Below are 20,257 nucleotides of genomic sequence, written 5' to 3' on the forward strand. Positions count from 1 at the left end.
TGTCCGAGAGACGCCCCACCTTGCTGTGCTGCTTCATACTTTCGTGGAAGAGAGCGAACCTCGACGATTGGGTTCTGTCATAAAACCACCTGTTGAAGACCGCTACCACAAATGACTGCTTTTTTCAGGCTGCCTTTGAGGGACCTTCAACAGGTCGGATTTAGCCAACATCAGGTTTGTCACCACCCAGTGTGATCCAACGTGGGGTTCACCCTTCCCCATGAAAATCCTGTAAACCACTTCACCCATTCTCCCTCCCCCCATTGGTGTGCCATTAATAAAATCCCATCCCTCCTGCGATCACTCCCGGCACCTGTATCCCCTGCACACCCTCCAGCCGCCCCACTGTTCTCACATGCGTACCGCCTCTAAAGCCATGGTGACTTCCTGGTTCTCTCTGACACTGATTCAGGTTGCGGGGGGATGGCTTTAGAGATGGTCTTTGGTATTTGGTCTTTTTGACACGCTGTGCTGACCATCATTGAAAACAATGACGGGATTGCATTACTGGTGCATCATATTGTTCCCTTGTATTGTTTTTTTGGGGAAGCATTACTTCCAGATGAGCCATTGGGTCAATCATTGCTTTCCATGGGCACACTCATGCACCCTAGCTCAACTGGCGGACCACCTTCCCGAGTCCTTATTTAGGAGAACTATGAATGGCTAGAAGTTAAGATGAATTCTTAACCTTCCAGCCATCACCTGTTTTGTTTTTCTGTAGAGACCCAGGCTCCTCCTCACTGAAGAGGCCAAACAAGGCCGAAACATGTTTGGGAATGCTTGCGGTCTGGTGCAGAAGGGATGTGACCTTGAAGTTCGGGCTCGGCTGCCACTTTTGGGGTAAGACCAGCCCTGATTTGCATATGGTCTTTCCCCTTTTGTAATGGCTTGGCAGGCAAAGACGATGGTCTGGAGGGTTGCCCAGAGTAATGGCAAAGGTTAAGATTAAGTCTAACTTTTGTAATGGCTTGGCAGGCAAAGACGATGGTCTGGAGGGTTGCCCAGAGCAATGGCAAAGGTTAAGATTAAGTCTAAACCTTCCAGCCATCACCTCTTTTGTTTTGCTGTAGGAGAACTATGAAGGATGCCTATCATTCTTGGAAGTCCTGTGCTTTTTGTCTCTTTAAGACAGTGAGCTGACAAGTAACCTGGCCAGATATGAAAAGTGTCTGTGCAGCTGACACAGTCAAGTGTTCCTCAGTGAGGCAAGAGGAAACTCTTCCGTTTGTGTCCCTCTGAAGTTCTGTCCTGTGAGGCGTAGATGAACACAGCCAGCATGCACTTGAAATTCGCCCCTAAAATGAGAAGACACATTGCGCACGTGCACTTCGAAAGACGCCTGTCCATGTGATCTCCCAAACATAGCTTCCTGGTTATCCAAATAAGTGTTGAACTATGAAGTTCCACGGTCCGTAAATTAATGCTTGTGAGTCTCCATCTACCAAAAGCCAGGAAGAACCCTTGCTCCTATTAATGGTCTTCCTCTGCTGAGTCTGAATTTTGCTCCTGTGCTCCTGCTTAACCACTAGCAAACCCTGTTTGCGCTGCGCGTTGTGTGTATTTACTAGATAAGCATCAAGGACTTATTTCCATCATTGCTTGATTTACCTTATCTTTATCTATTGCTTTGTTGTACAGTGACCACACCACTACTGAATTTCGACCTTGTTTTTTCAACCACTACTACCCGTAAGTTAACCGGTGAAGCAAGGAGCCATTACCTTTATTTTCATCAGACAGTGTACTTCGTGAAGTGGTTGGATGGAGTGACTTTGGACATGCTACCACTGGGCACTGCAGTTTCACACTACTGTCCCCAAACCTAAAAAGCAGCCTCACACATACACCACTGTCTACTATTAAAAGAAGATGGCATACCAATTCTTTCTTTCAAGCACACAAACATTCTCGCCCTCTCATCTACACTTCCACACCACAGTCTCTATACCTAAGATGGCTGCCTTCATGCAGACCTTCCATAAAAATAGAGGGAAAATCTAGCTTTTGAAATTGCTTCTCCTGGAGCAATGGAGTGATGAACGACGATTCGACATGTTATAAAAAACTTTCTTTTGAAAGTCTGTAGTTTGGTCGACTAATTTTTGGTGAACCTAAATTCAACTTGTTTTTGTTCTGAGGGGTTCCCATCTCCCCCTACCTACCTCACGCGCTCACCCCACCCCTACCTCCCTACTCCTACATACACATAGCCACACACCATGTATGTAAATGTATTTGGTTAAATCGACCACATGTTTTCGACCAAACTGCACGCTTTCAAAATAAAGTCTTTTAAACAACGGGATATTGTGAAGGACGCATACATTGAGACAAAGAAAGCAAATAATTATTCCGATCAGAAAGAACAAAGGAGGAGGAGTTACTTCTTCTGGTGGCTTGAGGAGGCTGAGGGGATGAGGGAGAGAGACTAGCATAGCTCCTCTGTCATGATTGCCTCCCACTCGCCCCCCCCACTCCATGTGTGTTGGATAGCAGTGGAAGTTCTTCTGACACTGGAGATTCGTGGAAGCTCTTCTGACCCCTCCAATGGTACTGTCCTCTTACTCAGGGTATCCTGTGTTGCCTTTCTTTCTCTAGAACGAGGTGAACCTCTCCCAGATTAAGCAGTTGGAGGAGGAAATCTCCACAGAGAACAAGAGCCACAGAGACAAGATTGGGCAGCTGGAGCAAGAGATCTGGGTCTTGAAAGAGAAAATGGCCGACCACCTCCATGAGTATCAGGAACTGCTCAATGTCAAGTTGACCCTTGATCTTGAAATTGCAACCTATCGTAACCTCCTGGAGGGCAGCGAGATCAGGTTTGTCTCTGTGCCAGCAGCTGCAGTCGGGGGTGGGGGCTGGGGGTGGCGAGGGGTGAGTGCGGGAGACAAGTAACAGGAGGATATGTTGGATCAAAGTCAGGGGATATTTGATCAATGCTTTTTACTCAACAGAATCCTGGGAACAGGTTGTTTTAAAAGATCCTGTGAGGCAGCATCAACGCTATGAAAATACTGTTAAAGTAATGAGCTGACAGGACTCAGATGATTGGCAAAAGAGCGAGGATGCGAATGTTAACACCACCCACGCTCCTTTGCTGAACTATGACTGAAAGAGTGGAATGGCACTTGGGCAGTTGGAGGAAAGGTTAGCACGCAGGAGAAGTTGCCGGGCAGTTTCTGCTGACATTGGTGCAGTGGTGCAATGCCACGTCTTGGTGATGTCAAGTGTTTAAAGTTGCAAGTTACTTTTAGAATTACTATTTTTTCAACCTTTAACAACTCATTGATTCTATTGTATGTGAATGCTATTTATAATTTTATTGTTACAAATGTTCAATTTAATTTAAACGAAAGGCCACACACTTTGGCGTTTTCCCAAATAACAACGATCTGGGAACCCAAAGTTATTTTAGTTATGGCGGCAGGTAGCAGTTATCATTCATGAAAGGCAGGTCTATGCTGATGTATGGTGCACATTTTAAGGGTGTTTTGGTTAGTACATATTTTATGAATGATGTGTTACTATGCTGCTTTGGTGGTGCTTGTTCTCTGAAATAACGTTGATCATCACGGATTGGTGCAGTGGCGCGTCAGTAAGGATGCAGTGTAGTCCAGGCTCTGGCACACTGCAAAGTAATGCTGGTACTTGGCACGTAGAATTCCAGCACTGGTGTGGGTCAATGTTAGTAATGGTTTAGTGGGAGAACTGGTCCTCTTAAAGAATTAGATAGCTAGAGCTGAGGGCAATGTTTTGTGGCAGCAGCTGGGCTGATGGTGTCTTTTGGTTTGGTTTCTGGGTGCTGCAGGTAGTGGGTGTGAAGAAGTGTTGGGGTGGTTGTGCAGTCAGATAATCAGGGCATGTGAAAGGGCTGTGTCGAGCCAGCATGAAGTCAGGGGAGTGCCAGTGGGTGAACAGATGGTGGTGGTGGGGTTGAGGAAGGGAGGCAGTGTGAGTGAGCTCTGTTGGATGCCAGTGAATTAACACATTATGGTGTTGGGCAATGGACGTTTCTCATTATGGTGTGGGGCAATGGAAGTTTCTCATTATGGTGTGGGGCAATGGAAGTTTTTCACTCAACAGAGAGCTCTACATAAACGTTCTCCCTTGTTCATGCTCTCCTCGCTTATGCTTCTCTTTGTTCCCTATAGGTTCCTCGAGTCCCACAATCAAACCAGGAGCTGTGGTAAGTTAGCACTTTGGTAAATGCCCAAGATGTTTTGCCTTTTCTCTTCTGCATGGTCTATGTTATGGCCACCAATCCCTGGGACCCGATAGCCAGCACAACGCCTATCAGGGGTCCTCTGCATCATCTGGACAGAGGAGCCATGAGCAGCACTTGCTCTGTAACCCAAGCGATTGCACCCTAGGCTCATCCATCAAGAGCTCTGGTGAACAATTATGTTCAGCGGACCTCCGTGACGCTCTGCTTGCCCGGCACCTAAACTGCGAGGATTTCCTAAAGATGCTCCAAATATTAAGAGCGTCCACAAGAATGTTTTTCCCTTATGAGGGCTGCCTTAACTTCCCTTTTTCAGAGTGCAGGAATCTCGCAGGATCTCTGGTGGAATCTTCCCCTGCCTTCAGTGTGAGGGTATAACATGTGGATCCCACAACCAAAGTGAACACAGTGATCTAAACCCAAACCCAATCCCAGAGCTATGATGGATCAATGACCCTGACTAATGCTCTTGACATCTCACTCGGCCCCCAGAGCAGCACTGAGACTTGGTTTCTCTTGATAGTCTCCTCAGGTCGACATAACATCTGCTTGGGGCTTTAGGATTTCAGGGTCTTGGGGATCATGTTTGACATCCGTGTGGCTACAGACTTCCCATGGTAGGAAGTTCAAGAAGACTTGACCATTCATGCCTGAGCCCCATGGATAGCAAGCAGCCTCCCCCCAAAACCCACCCCCTGAGAATTGTGGCCTTTGGCTGTTCACTCCATGAGTCAGTTTCCAGCACATGGCCAGCCTTCAACATTAGGAGTCAAGTGGACTGTGTGGCTGGAATGACTTGAAATGTGATTGCAAACAGTTGACGATAATATATCAAGAAGGGAAGGAATTGCATACAGTGTTCAAGACACCAGAAGCCACCTTTTAATGGAGGCAGATGCAGGCGAAATGTGTTTATGTGTTTCCCCGCATCTGCCCTATTCTGGTTATGATTTCCCCTCATGGAGCCGGAAGACCATTCTTCAGGGATTGCCATTCTAAGCTATGGGTGATCTGCAATATGATCCCCTCAGATATATTCGATTCATGTGGACTCTGCCTGCATTTTTGGCACCTTCAGGATGCAGGTGCAATCCAAATGAATCAGTTGAAATGATGGGCAGCATGTTTGTTCATGGAGGCCGTCATTACTGATCTGGATTGACCGCATCAATCAATGTCGGGAGCAGGAACCCAAGCTTCGTCGGGATTCCCGCGCCTGCCACTGCTTCATGGAGGGAATCACATGGATTCCCTGGCAAGAGCGCTAGCTGCAAAAGTGGTGGCAGTCATGCAATGGAATATTCATGGGCTTCATAACAAGGTGACCCGAGCACCAGTGACATCTATGGTGCAGCTATAGGCAGAATAAGATGCTTTTAGTTAGATCAAGAATGTCAGGGTGCCAAGGACTTTTTTATACTGCAAAGTGCCTGTTACATATGCCGGGCACTCACTATTTTGTTGTTAAAACCAATACAAATACAATTCCTCCTTGCCCCCATCTCAACCATAACGGGTTGTACCAAAGAGATACTTGATACTCTCCACATGTACTATGTGTCCCTATTAATATGAATTACAGTGCATGTTAAATGTTGGGAATGTGTTTGGTCTCACTTGCCTGTGGAAATCACTTACTTGTATGAAATATTACACGTATTGTCTTTGTCAGAATCTTTATTAAATTGTCTTGGGTCCTTGTGGCTTTACCGGGTTCGTCCTGATCATTTGTTATATAAAGGGTGCCAAGAAATCCATTGATGGATAACATGCACATTTGCACGACTTACACTTTGCTATAGGAAACAGATGAAGTGAAAGTACAACTATTTGAAGGACACAGTCCTGCAAAACTGTACCATTGAAAACTGCTGGAACTGGGCCTTACTCTGGCAAGGATATCTAAAATCCAGCAGGGCAGGTGAATTGGCAAATGCCAGATCCTACAGCATGAAGGCTGCGTTATGCCGCGCAACTCCATCAGAAGTAATCAGAATAAGCAATAAAGAGCCAACGCTCACAGTGCCGAATGCAGCACAACACAAAGAAACACAATTCAAGTAAGAGCGGCCTCTACTGTGGTGACTTTCTCCCACACAAAGGAGCATGCATGGTACTAAGGGACAACCTGCGAAAAACAGAACCGCTTTGCGTAAGTGTGTTGCTCAGCTGGCAGGCAAACATGTTAGTACAACACCTCAGGATGCAGGTCACAGAAGTATATTACGTGACCACTCAAATCTTGATGGATAACGCTAACCAGATGGAGTGTAAGGAAGAGCGGGAGACGTTCGTGGTCTAGGCCCTCGGTGTGGAGAACAGGAAGAAAGAGACAGCCCAAATCCCTAGGAGGGAGACAAGGCTAGTGCATAAGTAAACATCACCAGCCACGCATAATCTTAACTAGTCAAACCTCGCCCACAGTTGCCTCGACATGTGCAGTTTATGAAACGTCAGTAGACACAGATATGCTCCTGCTGCGCAGCCCTGCCGCAGGACCATTATGTATTAAACATTTATGAACATGATCTTGAAGATATGTTGATGGAGCGTGCATGTCGCTTCAAAGGTTTCGGCTTTTTGGGGAGGGAAAATGATTGGACTCCACATCGATGACATTGTTAAGGCCGTAGCCTTGTGACACAGGTGCATCCCCTTTCCTCTATCAAGAAAGCACCTCGGCAGCTGGAAGAGAGAAAATAGCATTGAAAAAGCTCGTGGCCCTCTACTGAGGGCCTCTAAGCAAAAGCATCCAGATGTTGTGAAGATGTGCATCCACATCCAACATCCGCAGAGGACAGTGCAGAAGTGCAAGGCGTTCCAGGTGTCACAGACCTTGATCTGGATGCGAGTTACCAGCAGGCACTCCTTGTAACCCGGGACACAACACCTTGCAATATTCTCCTCGCGCGTGGCTGTCCACGCCACGGCTGCACGAGGCTACGCGCGGGCCATTCATCAGAACAGCATCCATGGAGCCCTAGCCGGCACGCACCGCAGTAGTGACAGGTGTAAGGTAAGGCATTCTAATTGCAGCGCGCGCAATTCCCGCAGCTCACCAGCCTCTCGGCACGGTCCTTCGCCGCCTGCAAGGTAACAGCCTAACGTTGCAGGAATGCAAATGTCAATGCATGAAAAGGCAGGTTGCAAATCTTTTCTGTTGCAGTTGGGCTTTGGCATTCGGGCAAGAGGAAAACACAAGGGGATTTCTACTCATTAAGTAATACTAACACCAGCGCACAGCTACATGCAACACGTGACAGCAGTATGAAAAGCATCATGTGTTTGCCTTTGCCTCCCTATTCTGCACTTCATACAAACATGCCTGCAGAATGCAAGCAAGAAGCATTGATTAAAACAGTAACTAAACAGCAAAGATGTCCAAGAACTGCCCGCAGGTAAAACGTTATGCCTTTCAGAACATGCGTTATTTATGTTACGTTTACGGACAATAACGCCCTTTATTGTGGGCGTGCATTTAAGGATGTGACCCTATGTCTGCTTCGTGCTTAATTAACATATGTAGGAAACCTATTAGATAACATACCTCTTCTGTGATGGTGTATAAAAAGGGTGCCACTTGTTGTGTGCCCTCTGTAAAGGCAGAGGTGTAGACAGGGTAGGGCCTGAGCGGGCAAGGCCCAACCTTAATCTGTAAATGCCCGCTCAGCAGCACTCTGTGGGCATTTACAGATGTTAATGTCACTGCTGTCTGCCCAACAACATTGGTTTCAGGCCCCATTTGTTAGACAATCCTGGCTACACCTCTCTGTAAAGGTGACCTGCTTGTCAGATAAAGTGCATGTCAGTAACTGGATCCAGTAGCAGCCCCGTGACATATCCTGGCCACGCTGGGAATAGGCTCGGCTGTCTCATGTATAACTATTTGCAAATGATTCCTCACAAACGGGTGTCTGTGCGTCTCTCCAATTGCTGTCAAGAAAGGTCCACGGGTGATTTGATTTCATCAGGTGGAGTCCATTATTAAAACCCAGTTGCTTCAACTGGTACCAGTAGAAACGATGTCTTAAATGTCAGAAGGAATGTTAGCAGCATGAGCTACTTGCAGCTGACATGCTGTCACTCCGGCTGTCACCACCCTAAGCTGTATCAGGTGTTTTACTTGAAGGGAGAGCGTCCTGCTAGAAATCCCACTTTACCTTTGCCAAATACTTGGTGCTGTTTCCATGCGCTAACATATGGGTTCGTGTAGATCTCCTGAACCAGTCTGCAGAAGGTTGTAATGGTGGCTTGCAGCCATCCCTGTGCACTGCACCGCCCATCCTCTCACTGACCATTGCTCTGCAGGGAGAGCGTCCTGCTAGAAATCCCACTTTACCATTGCCAAATACTTGGTGCTGTTTCATGCGCTAGCATATGGGTTCGTGTAGATCTCCTGAACCAGTCTGCAGAAGGTTGTAATGGTGGCTTGCAGCCATCCCTGTGCACTGCACCGCCCATCCTCTCACTGACCATTGCTCTGCAGACAGCACAGCAGGAGACAGGATGCCCAATGTCTTCTGCAGACCCCTTCCTTCCTCCAGCGTTGGTGGCAGTCTACCTACCTTCCTGAGTTCCCAGAAACATGTTATCACTGCTAGAGGCGAAATCAGCACAACAGGGCATAGCAATCTTCCAAAGGATCCCCGGATTAAAACATTATTAAAGCAGTGTTATATCCAACAAAGTAGTGTCATATGGAAATAAGGAAACGCGCTGTGAATTCAGATTTGCGCAGATGACCTGGGGCCCAAATCATGGAACTGTGCAAAGTGTATTTTTGCCGTGCAAAGTGACTTTGCACTGACATTGCTCTGCAAAAATTCACTTTGCACAGTTCCATGAATCAGGGTGTGTGTTGGCAGTGAAAAGCGACTTTGCACAGTGCTAAAAATTCCATGAATCGGGTCATAAGTTGATAAAAAAGCATTCTTTTGCTTAGCAGTAGAGGGGATGAACGGATTGGTTTGAAAAGGAGAGGAGACGGCGTTGCAAACGGTGGAGGCTCCCGGTTACAGGGCTGCAGGCCTCATTTAACGGCTGCAGCTTCACTCTACTGATTTGCGCCTTTCCCCCCAATCCGGCGCGGCCGAGGCAAGACTGGTCTGGCAGGAGGGCCCGCAGTATTGAAAGAAAGCAACGAATGGATCGGGGCAGCGGTGAGAAAGTGCAATAAGCGCCAGGTGCCCCATCTAATTTAGCACCCTTGATGGACACAAAGTCTGGCCCCGCTGCCAGGAATCCAAAAGGCAAACAAATGCTCACTACATAGCAGGGTTAACCCCTAATGCGCCCCACGGCCCCACCACAAGGCATGCAACATCATTTTCATCCCAATAATTTGCACAGAAATGTTTTGTATATTGGAAGAAGCCAATCACTTTATTAGAGTGCTGGCAGTTCCTCGTGTCGGACTATCCCGCATGGGAGGTCGTGCCTTTTCAGTGACTGCTGCTAAGGCATGGAATGCCCTTCCTCATTCTCTCCGAGCCACTGATGACCACCTCGCCTTTTGACGTTCCCTGAAAACTGTATTGTTTTAGGCCTCCCTTTAGCCTAACTGCTGCTTGCGCCATGATGCCCTCGGGTGAACGTGCGCTTTACAAATTTCAATAACATAACATAACAGAGTCAACCCACGGGCAGTCCTAGCCTTGCCCAGACCCCAAGTGGATCTGCCGTAAAGACCTCTCCGGGTGGCACTTAGCCATTGCCAGGCTTCAACCAACCGGTGAAACCTCACTTCGGTGTGAAATGCCCTTCCGGGTGACCCTGTCACTTCCGGTTTAGTTCTTAATGGGTCTAGCCCGCCTCTGGTTGTTTTCCTGACAGGACAGTATAACTCCCATACACTTGTATGGAGCAAATAACTCTGGGCCACTGCAGTTGTTGAGGAGTACCATATGTCGGTAGGTTTGTCAGTACCCATCGAACCCCAACCTGGCTCCTTCAGCCAGCGGGTAATGCTTGCGTCAGTATCTGCAGCGTGACTCCTCCTCAGCTGGGACAAATAAACAGAGCCTACATTTAGAGCGATGTCCAATCCAAGACACAATGCTCACGGCAAACACAAGGTGGACTGCAGAAATGTGTCCCAGAGGATCAGTGAAGACCTAAATCCACACACTCCGATTATCCCAGGAGGCAGGGTGTAACAAGGACCATGCATCAGGAGCAAGGGAAATGTAAGTCAGGCTGGAGCAGCAGGAAGTGGATGCTGCAAGTTCAGACCAACCGAATACCGTGCACCCAACAACGGTTCCATGTGTTAATAGCCTCGCGAAAACATCGCCATACAAAAATATCACCATATTTTTGCGCCAATATTAAGGCATGGAACCTGCGGGGGACACCCCCGCAACCCCTGCTCCCAAAAACCCCCCAAATAATCCCCCCAAAAATATTGCCTATGGCCGTTCCAGACGACCATATATACGCTAATATTTTTGGTGGGGATAATATGTAGTGATACCCAACAAACATCACCCATCCAACCAAGTTGGATACAGGTGCCGTTTGAGAATGTAAAACCACCTACTGGGCATTTCTAAAGACTTTTGTAACTGTTGAGTGAGAACAGCATTTCGTTTCCTTCATTTGGGAGGGATGCGATGTTCCACTGACACAGGCGCCCTGTTGGCATTCCGTTCACCCAACACAGCAAAAGATGGTGCGTTGCCAATTCAATAGCAGAAGTGGTAGCCTGGATGGAGAGTGAGCAACTAGCAGTGTGTGTTGCATTACCTCCATGTCCCCCTTTCCCATCACCGTGCTCACTTTAGAGGTAACCATCTCCGAAGCATGAACCAAATCAATTGTCTTCCTAGCACCGCCCATCTCTCCCCAGTGACGGCATCTGTACACCTACCTACACACAATCCATTCATTAAAATATGTCCTGCCTCTAGCAAAGAGACCACACAGCATTGTTCCACCCAGGAGTGGGAGTCTGGGAGCAAACTGGCCAAGGCTCCCTTCCTTGCAGGGGGGGGCTTGGATCAGGGCCGGAAGGTTTGCACAGCCTGGCTGTGGGTCTGTTGGGAGAGGCCGCCTGTGGAAAGTGGAGTGTTTGTGGTTCCTCTGCTTGGCAGATGGGCAACGGAGCACAGGTGGAAGAAGGTAAGGACGCTGTAACGGAGCGTGGGAGGCCAAGGAATCTGGCCTCCCCATTGAGGTTCTCCCTGGCTGGAGAAGTTGCATCCTTACTGACTGTCCGGTGTTTTGGATTGGCCAAGGTGTACGTAGTATGCAGAGTACAGTAGGGGACCTCTGCAGCTCACAGGTGTTCAGAGTCTATTCTCAGTTTCTAGGGAAGTTCCGGACGTGGGGTGGCCATCTTGGATGGCAACAGTTCAGGCCCACAGCACAGAGCCACCAGGAACATATACTTATACACGCTCAGCCTGTAGACATTGGAAATGAGCTGAGCAGTTGCCTTGGGATCCTCCAGTAACGCAAGGGAAAAACGACAACATACAGTCATTCAAACTGGAATGACTCACCAGTACTCCCCCACTCCAGGAAAAATGAGAGGCTAAGTAAAATGTATGGAAATTTGGATCTGTGGACAGTACAGTTTAAGAAATTGGTCAAACAAACACTGCAGGAGAGAGGGAAGAGTAAAAACATGTCCAGTGACTCTTTCCCCTCTTCTTCCTCCTTGTCCTCCTCAATGTATGACTTCTCGTCATTTTCATCCACTTCATCAGTATCGCAGGATGATAACACAGGGAAGTTCCTCAGTAGGGACTGAGGTGCTGGAGGAGGCTGCAGATAGTGTGCGCTTTCTGTCCCTCCACTGTATGGATTTGGAAGAAGATCCCAACATTAGGCACTCCAAGCGTTTGGCTTGGACGGGCTGCCTGTGATTAGGGACAAAACAAAAACAGAACCTCAGGGAATTAAAGGATCCGGAGAAAATTGCCATGCCCACATTTTTGGTGAAGATGTACTCTCTTAAATGAGAGGATATATCACCTCGATGACATGTCTGCCCGGACAGTATCCTGCATAGCCTCACTGGTAGGTCTTCCATAGCGGCGGATGCACAAGGTGGAAAGAAAGGCGGTGAACACGCTCAAGAAATCATACACAGCCTCCCACTGAGGACAGGCAAATATGTTTTTTATGTGGCCGAGACGGTTCGGAATGGATTCCAAAGATGTTACCATGCGATTGATGACTGACTGTGCACCACTACTAGGGGAAACGCAGTGATAAGTAGCACATCTGCTGCACCTTTCCTTAAAAGGATACGGGCAGGATGCATAACCATGGGGTCTACCACCTCGGGGAAACATCACATCTAATTTAGAGACTGGTATCCATACGGCTCCCAGAAGGCTAGAGCAATGCGAATGCCATTTGAGGAAGCTCTGCTCTTACCTCAAATACTGGAGGACAAATAGCACAGGGTGTTCTACAGTGAAAACATGCAGATACATTGGGCAGAGCCCACAAATAACCTGTGAGATTCAGATCCTCCATAGGAATCTCAAGATGATACAATAGGCCATTCAAATCCTTGGGGTCATATAGAAGTAGGCCCCATCAGAAACCGGGGGAAGAGCATGCCAACTCCAGGAAAAGGGGGTCTGCTCATGCAAACAGCAGAAGCCCCGACAATGATGACAAGTCTGTGGGGACATGGCTCTCATACTTCATAGAGGATTGGAGCAAGATGACACTGGATCAATGGGCTACGAATTAGAATTTCATGCACCACCTCTCGCACTTTGGGGCAACACTACTCCCAAGGGCAGGATTTCTGTGAATGCTATTATGCCCTGCATACCAGATTAAGTGGCCAAGGAGGTCATTGTATAAGTCCCAATGGGGGTCGGTGGGGTAGAGAAGGACACATTCTACTCTACTCCATCTTGATGTTGATAACATTATTGAGACCTACGCAGGGCTCACAAAATCTACTAGCCCACTCACATTGGCGAGATGATTTTATGAAAAGTGAGCACCATTTGCATGGTGCTCAACCTTGCTGGTGAGGATGGGAATGTTAGAAACTTTATTTGACATTTTCTACAAGCAAACCTTGTTTGCTGTAAATGGCAAATTAAAGTTTCACTGTACATGGCTGACCTGTGGGTGGCAGCCTTGTACCAAAAAGGAATTGTGCTTATGGTGGCATTACCCACTTTGAGAGTCTACGGCCATTGCTTTTTGCTTACTGTACTTTTCACAAAGGAGGAATATCAATTTGCATATCCGTCTTTGTCCCGCCCACAAGGGCAGTACGGCACCCAAATGTCTCGCAAACCTCCTTTGAACAAGAGTGCCAACAGCAACCCCAGACACGAGTTTTGACCTATTCGGGCCTCATCAGTGAGTTGGAGCTGTGTCTCTCTGAGCACAGTGAGCAAGGGGTCCATGTCTGGGTTCCCCCAGGTAACTTAGGGTGACCAACGACAAGTTCCTTGCAAAAATACCAAAAAGTAGCAGGTGCCCCTCTCTAGAAAGAACATGGCATGATAACCTGTTTGGTGGTTTTCACCGACTTTGAGAGTCCACAGCCATCGCTTTTTGCTCACTGTACTTTTCACAAAGGAGGAATATCCATTTGCATATCAGTCTTTGTCCCACCCACAGCACCGAATTGCCTGGCAAACCTCCTTTGAACAAGATGCCAACAGCAACCCCAAACACGTGTTTCGGCCTAGTCGGGCCTCATCAGTGAGGTGGAGGTGTGCCTCCCTGAGAACAGTGAGCAAGGGGTCCACGTCTGGGTTCCCCCAGGTAACTTAGGTTGACCAACCCCAAGTTCCTTGCAAAAATACAAAAAAGGTAGCAGGTGCCCCTGTCTAGAAAGAACATGGCATGATAACCTGTTTTGTGGTTTTCACCCACTTTGAGAGTCCGCAGCCATTGCTTTTTGCTCACTGTACTTTTCACAAAGGAAGAATATTATGCCATATTATTCCTAGAGAGGGGCACCTGCTAACTTTTTTGTTTATGGTGGTATGCATCATTTTACAGAAACCACAGATAAATTATACGCCACCTGTCACCATGCGAAAGAGCACTTCTCTTAGGTCATGTATGTAAATTAAAGAACTCGTCCTGCAGGTCTAGTGGGATTCTGAAGAATTTGCAAGGCCTGCGACAGACTGTTAAGCAACCTGAAATTTCTCAACCACTTCATAAGCACAAGACAATTCAAGATGGCCATTCCGCAGTCAATCATTTCTATGATCTCCCAAGGAAACGTCCTGGCTTTGCTGAAACTACATGATGCATATTTTCACATCCCCAAACGAAGATCAGACCAGAAGTACCTCAAATTTATACTAGGGTCATCTTACATCTAGTTCAGTGCTCTCCTCTTCATCTTGGGAAGAGTAATGAAGGGATCAGTATGGGTAAAGGTGGGGCCATCTTGGAATGGTATAGGCACAAGTGAAAGGGGCTGAGCACTGTAGATATGAGATGCACTACATCGTGAACCGGTGACTGGAGCTAACATGATGGCAGATGCAGCTGCGGAGCAAAGGAAGTCCCGGCAAGTGCACAGGTTAGGGGAAATGGGGGCTGGAAAATAACAGGATGTGAGCATTTACAGCCTAGATTCACTGCACACTGATACGGAACACTATGCAAGCCGGGTGATAATCTACCAGAACAAATATTGTGACAGCATTCCCTTCTGAGCTGCAGAATGGGAACGGAGATGGTGTGCTGAGCTCTGGGCCACAGTAGTTCCTTTCCACCGCCCGGGATTCAAAGCCTCCTTCAGGCACAGAGGTTACCTTCTAGCGGTCCTCTTTACATCAGTAGACAACAAGGAGCGCATTATATATGCACATTGAATGGAGAAGCCACAGTTGGATCATGATATACATGTTCATGAAATAAATGTCTTATGCATCAGTGCGCTTACACCTTGCTTGGTAAGTTTGTTCACTACTCTGGGTTCTAGAGAGGTGCAAGGAGTGACCCTCTGGTCAGATAGACTACTCGGGTTCTAGAGCGGTGCAAGGAGTGACCCTCTGGTCAGATAGACTACTCGGGGTTCTAGAGCGGTGCAAGGAGTGACCCTCTGGTCAGATAGACTACTCTGGGTTCTGGAGCGGTGCAAGGAGTGACCCTCTGGTCAGATAGACTACTCTGGGTTCTAGAGAGGTGCAAGGAGTGACCCTCTGGTCAGATAGACTACTCGGGGTTCTAGAGCGGTGCAAGGAGTGACCCTCTGGTCAGATAGACTTCTCTGGGTTCTAGAGTGGTGCAAGGAGTGACCCTCTGGTCAGATAGACTACTCTGGGTTCTAGAGAGGTGCAAGGAGTGACCCTCTGGTCAGATAGACTACTCGGGGTTCTAGAGCGGTGCAAGGAGTGACCCTCTGGTCAGATAGACTACTCTGGGTTCTAGAGAGGTGCAAGGAGTGACCCTCTGGTCAGATAGACTACTCGGGGTTCTAGAGAGGTGCAAGGAGTGACCCTCTGGTCAGATAGACTACTCTGGCTTCTAGAGAGGTGCAAGGAGTGACCCTCTGGTCAGATAGACTACTCGGGGTTCTAGAGAGGTGCAAGGAGTGACCCTCTGGTCAGATAGACTACTCTGGGTTCTAGAGAGGTGCAAGGAGTGACCCTCTGGTCAGATAGACTACTCGGGGTTCTAGAGCAGTGCAAGGAGTGACCCTCTGGTCAGATAGACTACTCGGGGTTCTAGAGAGGTGCAAGGAGTGACCCTGTGGTCTGATAGAGACATGTCAGGTGTCTGACACATCACTGACGCTGGCCCTTCCAGAGGCACTTCCATGACAGGAATCAGGATGCTTCTCAAACCATTCAGTCTACAGGGGTATGTGTTGATGCCTACAATGCAGAATACGTCCTTGTAAGTGGGCAAAACTATTTTGAAAGGGGGAGGAGGGCTACCTAGGTTGTGTTACTTGGTTGCTTGTATCGGTTCATGCTTCACATCTTGATCTCCTCATCCTCCCTGTTCTTTCGCTCTTCTTTGCATGTGTCCTCGACAGAGCTGGATCGTAGTTTTGAAGTCCACAGTGGAAAGGCACTGGTTACGAGAACCATTGAGACCCAGGATGGAGAGGTGAGTCAACATGGGGGGGTTGTAAGGTAGCGCGAAAAGCACGGCAAACAGGGAAGTGGGCTAGTGAAGCCCCCTACTCAGGTTTGGGGAGGGAGGTGCTTCTAGTTCCCATGAGATGTGCAGATGTCCTCTATATCGCTGTCCAGGGCCCCATGGTATGAATGATGAGATGACCTACATAGCAGGGCTCAGGGCCCCTTGGATGTATAGAAATGTCCTGCATGCCAGAGTCAGGGGTGGACTGGCCTACAGGGAACTCTGGAGATTTTCCTGTAGGCCTCTGCATCCTGGGCCTCTTTTGTGTGGTATTTCCAAATGTTCCCATAGGAAAAGGGCTGGCCATGCTGACAACGTGTACCATAGGGCCACTTTGAACATTATTTCCAGGGCCTCTTTTAGTTCCCAGTCCACCCCTGACCAGAGTCCATGGGCACCAATGATGGAGGGAGACTTGCCATATACTATAGAGTCCAGGGCCAATATGAAGGATGCATGGAGAGAGGCCCTACGCGTAAGTGCCCAGGACGCGCTGCAGTGGATAGAATGGCCCTGCATGCCAGGGCACAGGGGCCCCAAGGACAGACGGAGTTATGATCTACAAGTCGGTGTCCCGGTGGCCCTAGACTGCAGGGACCGAGGAACGGAGGGATGGAAGGAAGATGGAAGGAGGGAGGAATGGAGTGATGGATGGATTGTTACACTCCATGTCAGTATGCGGGCCCCCTTGTATCGATGACCCATATGGAAGTATTCAGGGACTCATAGAATGAAGGAAAAATGGCTTTACATTTGGGAGTCTAGACCCCCCCCAGGTTGGATAAAGTGTTGCCCCACATGTCAGTGTTCACGGCCCATAGGTTGGCGGGGATGGGGGAGAGGATTAACTACATGTCAGCATCCGGGCCCTCAACTGTGGATGAACAGATGCCTGTATATCACTGCTCAGGGCCCCTGGGATGGATGGACACACACAGGCTTCACATCTCCTTGTGGCAGAGCGCCACGGATGAAGGGAGAGGTGCCCCATCTGTCAATATCCAGGGACCCCGCTGCTGCACAGAGAGGCCACGTGCGTCAGTGCCCAGGGGCCCTTTCAATGAAGGGGAGATACCCTGCCGTCAGTGTCTAGCGCTCCGAGGAGGGATAGGGACGCTAGCCATGGCACTGATAAGGGCCACTCGGATACATGGATGAAGAGAAGTCTTACCTCTAGGCGCCAGGGCTCCCTCGGGTAGATGGAAAGATGACCTTCTTTCTGTGTTCAGTGCCCGTAGCAATGTGATGCCCTCTCTGCCAGTGTGCATGCCAACAGAGGGCAGGGCTGCCAGGATGGGTGGATGGAGAGATGCCCCATGCAGTATCCCTTGAATAAAAATAGATAAGTGCCATGTCTGGGGCCATGTGCCCCTAGAATGAAGTGGCACAGATACCTGACATGTTAGGGTCAAGGGTCACTCAGAGGAATTAAGGGGTGCCCTACATATCAGTTCCTATGGTAACCTAAGGTAGATGATTGTGGAGTTGTTTTACGTGGCAGTGGCCAGAGACCTTGGATTTATATAGCAAAAACATAGCTAACAAGCAACAGACCACAGTGCAGGAGAGGGACCAAGTGCAAATGGAAGGGGGTGAATTTATTTAACTTTAACTTGAATTAAAAAAAAGAAACGGTATTAACTTTAGCTAATCCGATTTATCGCAGCACAAATCATACAATTCAGCGATTGTGGGAAGTGACGGCCATCTTATCTCCTGTTAGTCAGTCCATGAGCAGATACATGGCATCACAGCAGGGATCAACGCGGAGATCAAATAATCACATCAATAGAGACATCAACTGGGTGGAACTCAAGTTCAGATGCTCATCACTTCCCACACCCACTGCATTTCAAGGGTTTTGTTGCGATACATCGGATCATCTTAACTCTGCATTAAATAAAGTTTCTTGACTGAAAGAAATATATATGTAGTGAAAAAAACTTTATCAAAGAGACACTTAGGGCGAAAAATGATATTGCAAAAAAACAAACATGAAATCCGATGGGTGTTGGAAGTGGCAAGAACCTTAACTCAGAGACACCCCACCTCCCCCCGTTGATGTCAACCACAATCTAATTTTTCATGTCATTGTTGATCCCATATGTTTGCTCATAGGCTGAGCATCAGGGCGGTTTGGGGAAGGGGGGGGGCGTGACTCACAGTTTATGTTGTCACTTACAGCACCCACCGAATTTCATAGGTTTTGTTGAGATACATGGTTTCACCCTAACTGCCTCTTATATAAACCTTTTTCTCTGAATTTCAAGTGTTTTGGTATTCTATATCTTACCTCACCTTTAGTAGTAAATAATGATCTAATGGTCTTCTGCATGGCCAATTTCCACTTTGCAATAATCATGATAAAAGGCCGTGGCCCACTGGCCATGGCCACATCGCCTTTACTAGTAGATAAACATGTGCCACTTGACATGGCCTTTGGCTGTGGGCCCTGGCTCTTTGCACGAATTTCAGCAAAAGACATTCACCTACGGATGTGGCCCTTAGCCCCTTTAGTTGGAAATAAACATATCCCCACTGCCCATGGCCTTTTGCCCTTGCAATTGGCCATGGCCTTCATCAGCGAGCCCTGCCACTTTGGACAAATCAGGGCTAAGGTCCATGAGCCACTGGCCAAGGACAACCTTCAGCCATGCCCCCTACCACTTTGCCCATACAAAACTGCAATTATCCGTGGATAAGTGCAAACCCTCCATTCATTAATAGTGCAATTTATGCGTAAACAACGCTGCACACTCCCTTCCAAGAAAGGGGGAAACCCTACTCAAAGGGCATATGTTCTAGACAAAGGACAGTGTGTATGTTGAAGTTCATATATTTTATTCATTAGTCAAATATCATCATGAAAAAGCATTTACAAAGAATCACATGTACCACATTGACATATATATTAAAAACCAAGTATAGAAAAACACATTTCATATCTAGAACAATACATATCTTATCAAACCAGTGATCGCATCTCACACGTCATTACTCACATCCACTATCATACCCCTTCATACAAACAACCAAACGTACTTGTGCAAAACAACCACAATTTTTAATAATAATTCTGTTCTGTAATCAGAACACCCATTTGCTAGGACTAATTCTTTTATCTGTTAAAAGTGCATAGTTGACCATTTTTTATCTACAAATCCAAGAAAGGTAAATGTTCGGAAAATACTTGCTTGCGAACATATGTCAATGACCCCATTTTTTAACCATATAAGCCCAATTTAAACGCAACCCTGAAAAGAGTGGGCTCTGTGATGGTGTCTACTAGAGTTTAGGGCAGCTAGACAGAGATGTACCATTCCCATCTAGTGCACCTCATCAGGACAATTATATTCTGAAAAGACAAACAGTTCTTATTGACAGAATTCAGCTTGATATGTAGTGGATGTTGTCCAAGGTTCCATATACAATTTCTTCCAGTTTTCAAAGTTCCATGCTTCTATAAGTCAAATGTGTTTCTGTGGAAGTCACCATTATTTCTCGGAAACACACTGTGCACCACTGTGCCCAAATTGTGTTTTGCTGACTTTGATAGGATATTCTCCATGTAGTTGTTGTATCCTCCCACGGCGATGGGGAGTTACTTCCTTAACCGTGGATGCTGTTCACATCTTGTGTATATGGCCCATTTCCTCCATGTGTGTTTCGCCACGTCCGTTCCCCACTCAGGTACAGGACAACTCAAAAAGGTATCTGCCTCAGCACGCGTACCCCACGTTGTTCTCTCAATGGGCCTCTGTTCCACTTGGCTCCCCCGTGCTGTCTGTGTCTTGAGACACGGGGCCAAGAAGAGGGAAAAATAGGTCCTGCAATTACTGGCACATCCACCACAGAGCAACAGCGAATGCCAAAGTAATGGATGTCCTTTTGAACCTGATTTCCACCTACACTTGCGGCACAAAACACTGCTCA

The 20,257-nt window shown here is 47.6% G+C and overlaps 1 protein-coding gene across 1 annotated transcript in view; it reads left to right on the forward strand.

Annotated features, from left to right (window-relative positions):
* LOC138582483 (peripherin-like) overlaps positions 1-20,257 on the forward strand; it is a 115,713-nt gene that overhangs the window by 93,274 nt on the left and 2,182 nt on the right. The window contains exons 6-8 of the mRNA XM_069653809.1: positions 2,602-2,822; positions 4,155-4,189; positions 16,215-16,288. Of these exons, the coding sequence (XP_069509910.1) occupies positions 2,602-2,822; positions 4,155-4,189; positions 16,215-16,288 (330 nt within the window). The remainder of the gene's footprint in view (positions 1-2,601; positions 2,823-4,154; positions 4,190-16,214; positions 16,289-20,257) is intronic.

The sequence above is a fragment of the Ambystoma mexicanum genome, chromosome 3q (assembly GCF_040938575.1).
Source record: "Ambystoma mexicanum isolate Mex_15411 chromosome 3q, UKY_AmexF1_1, whole genome shotgun sequence".
NCBI classification, from domain to species: domain Eukaryota; kingdom Metazoa; phylum Chordata; class Amphibia; order Caudata; family Ambystomatidae; genus Ambystoma; species Ambystoma mexicanum.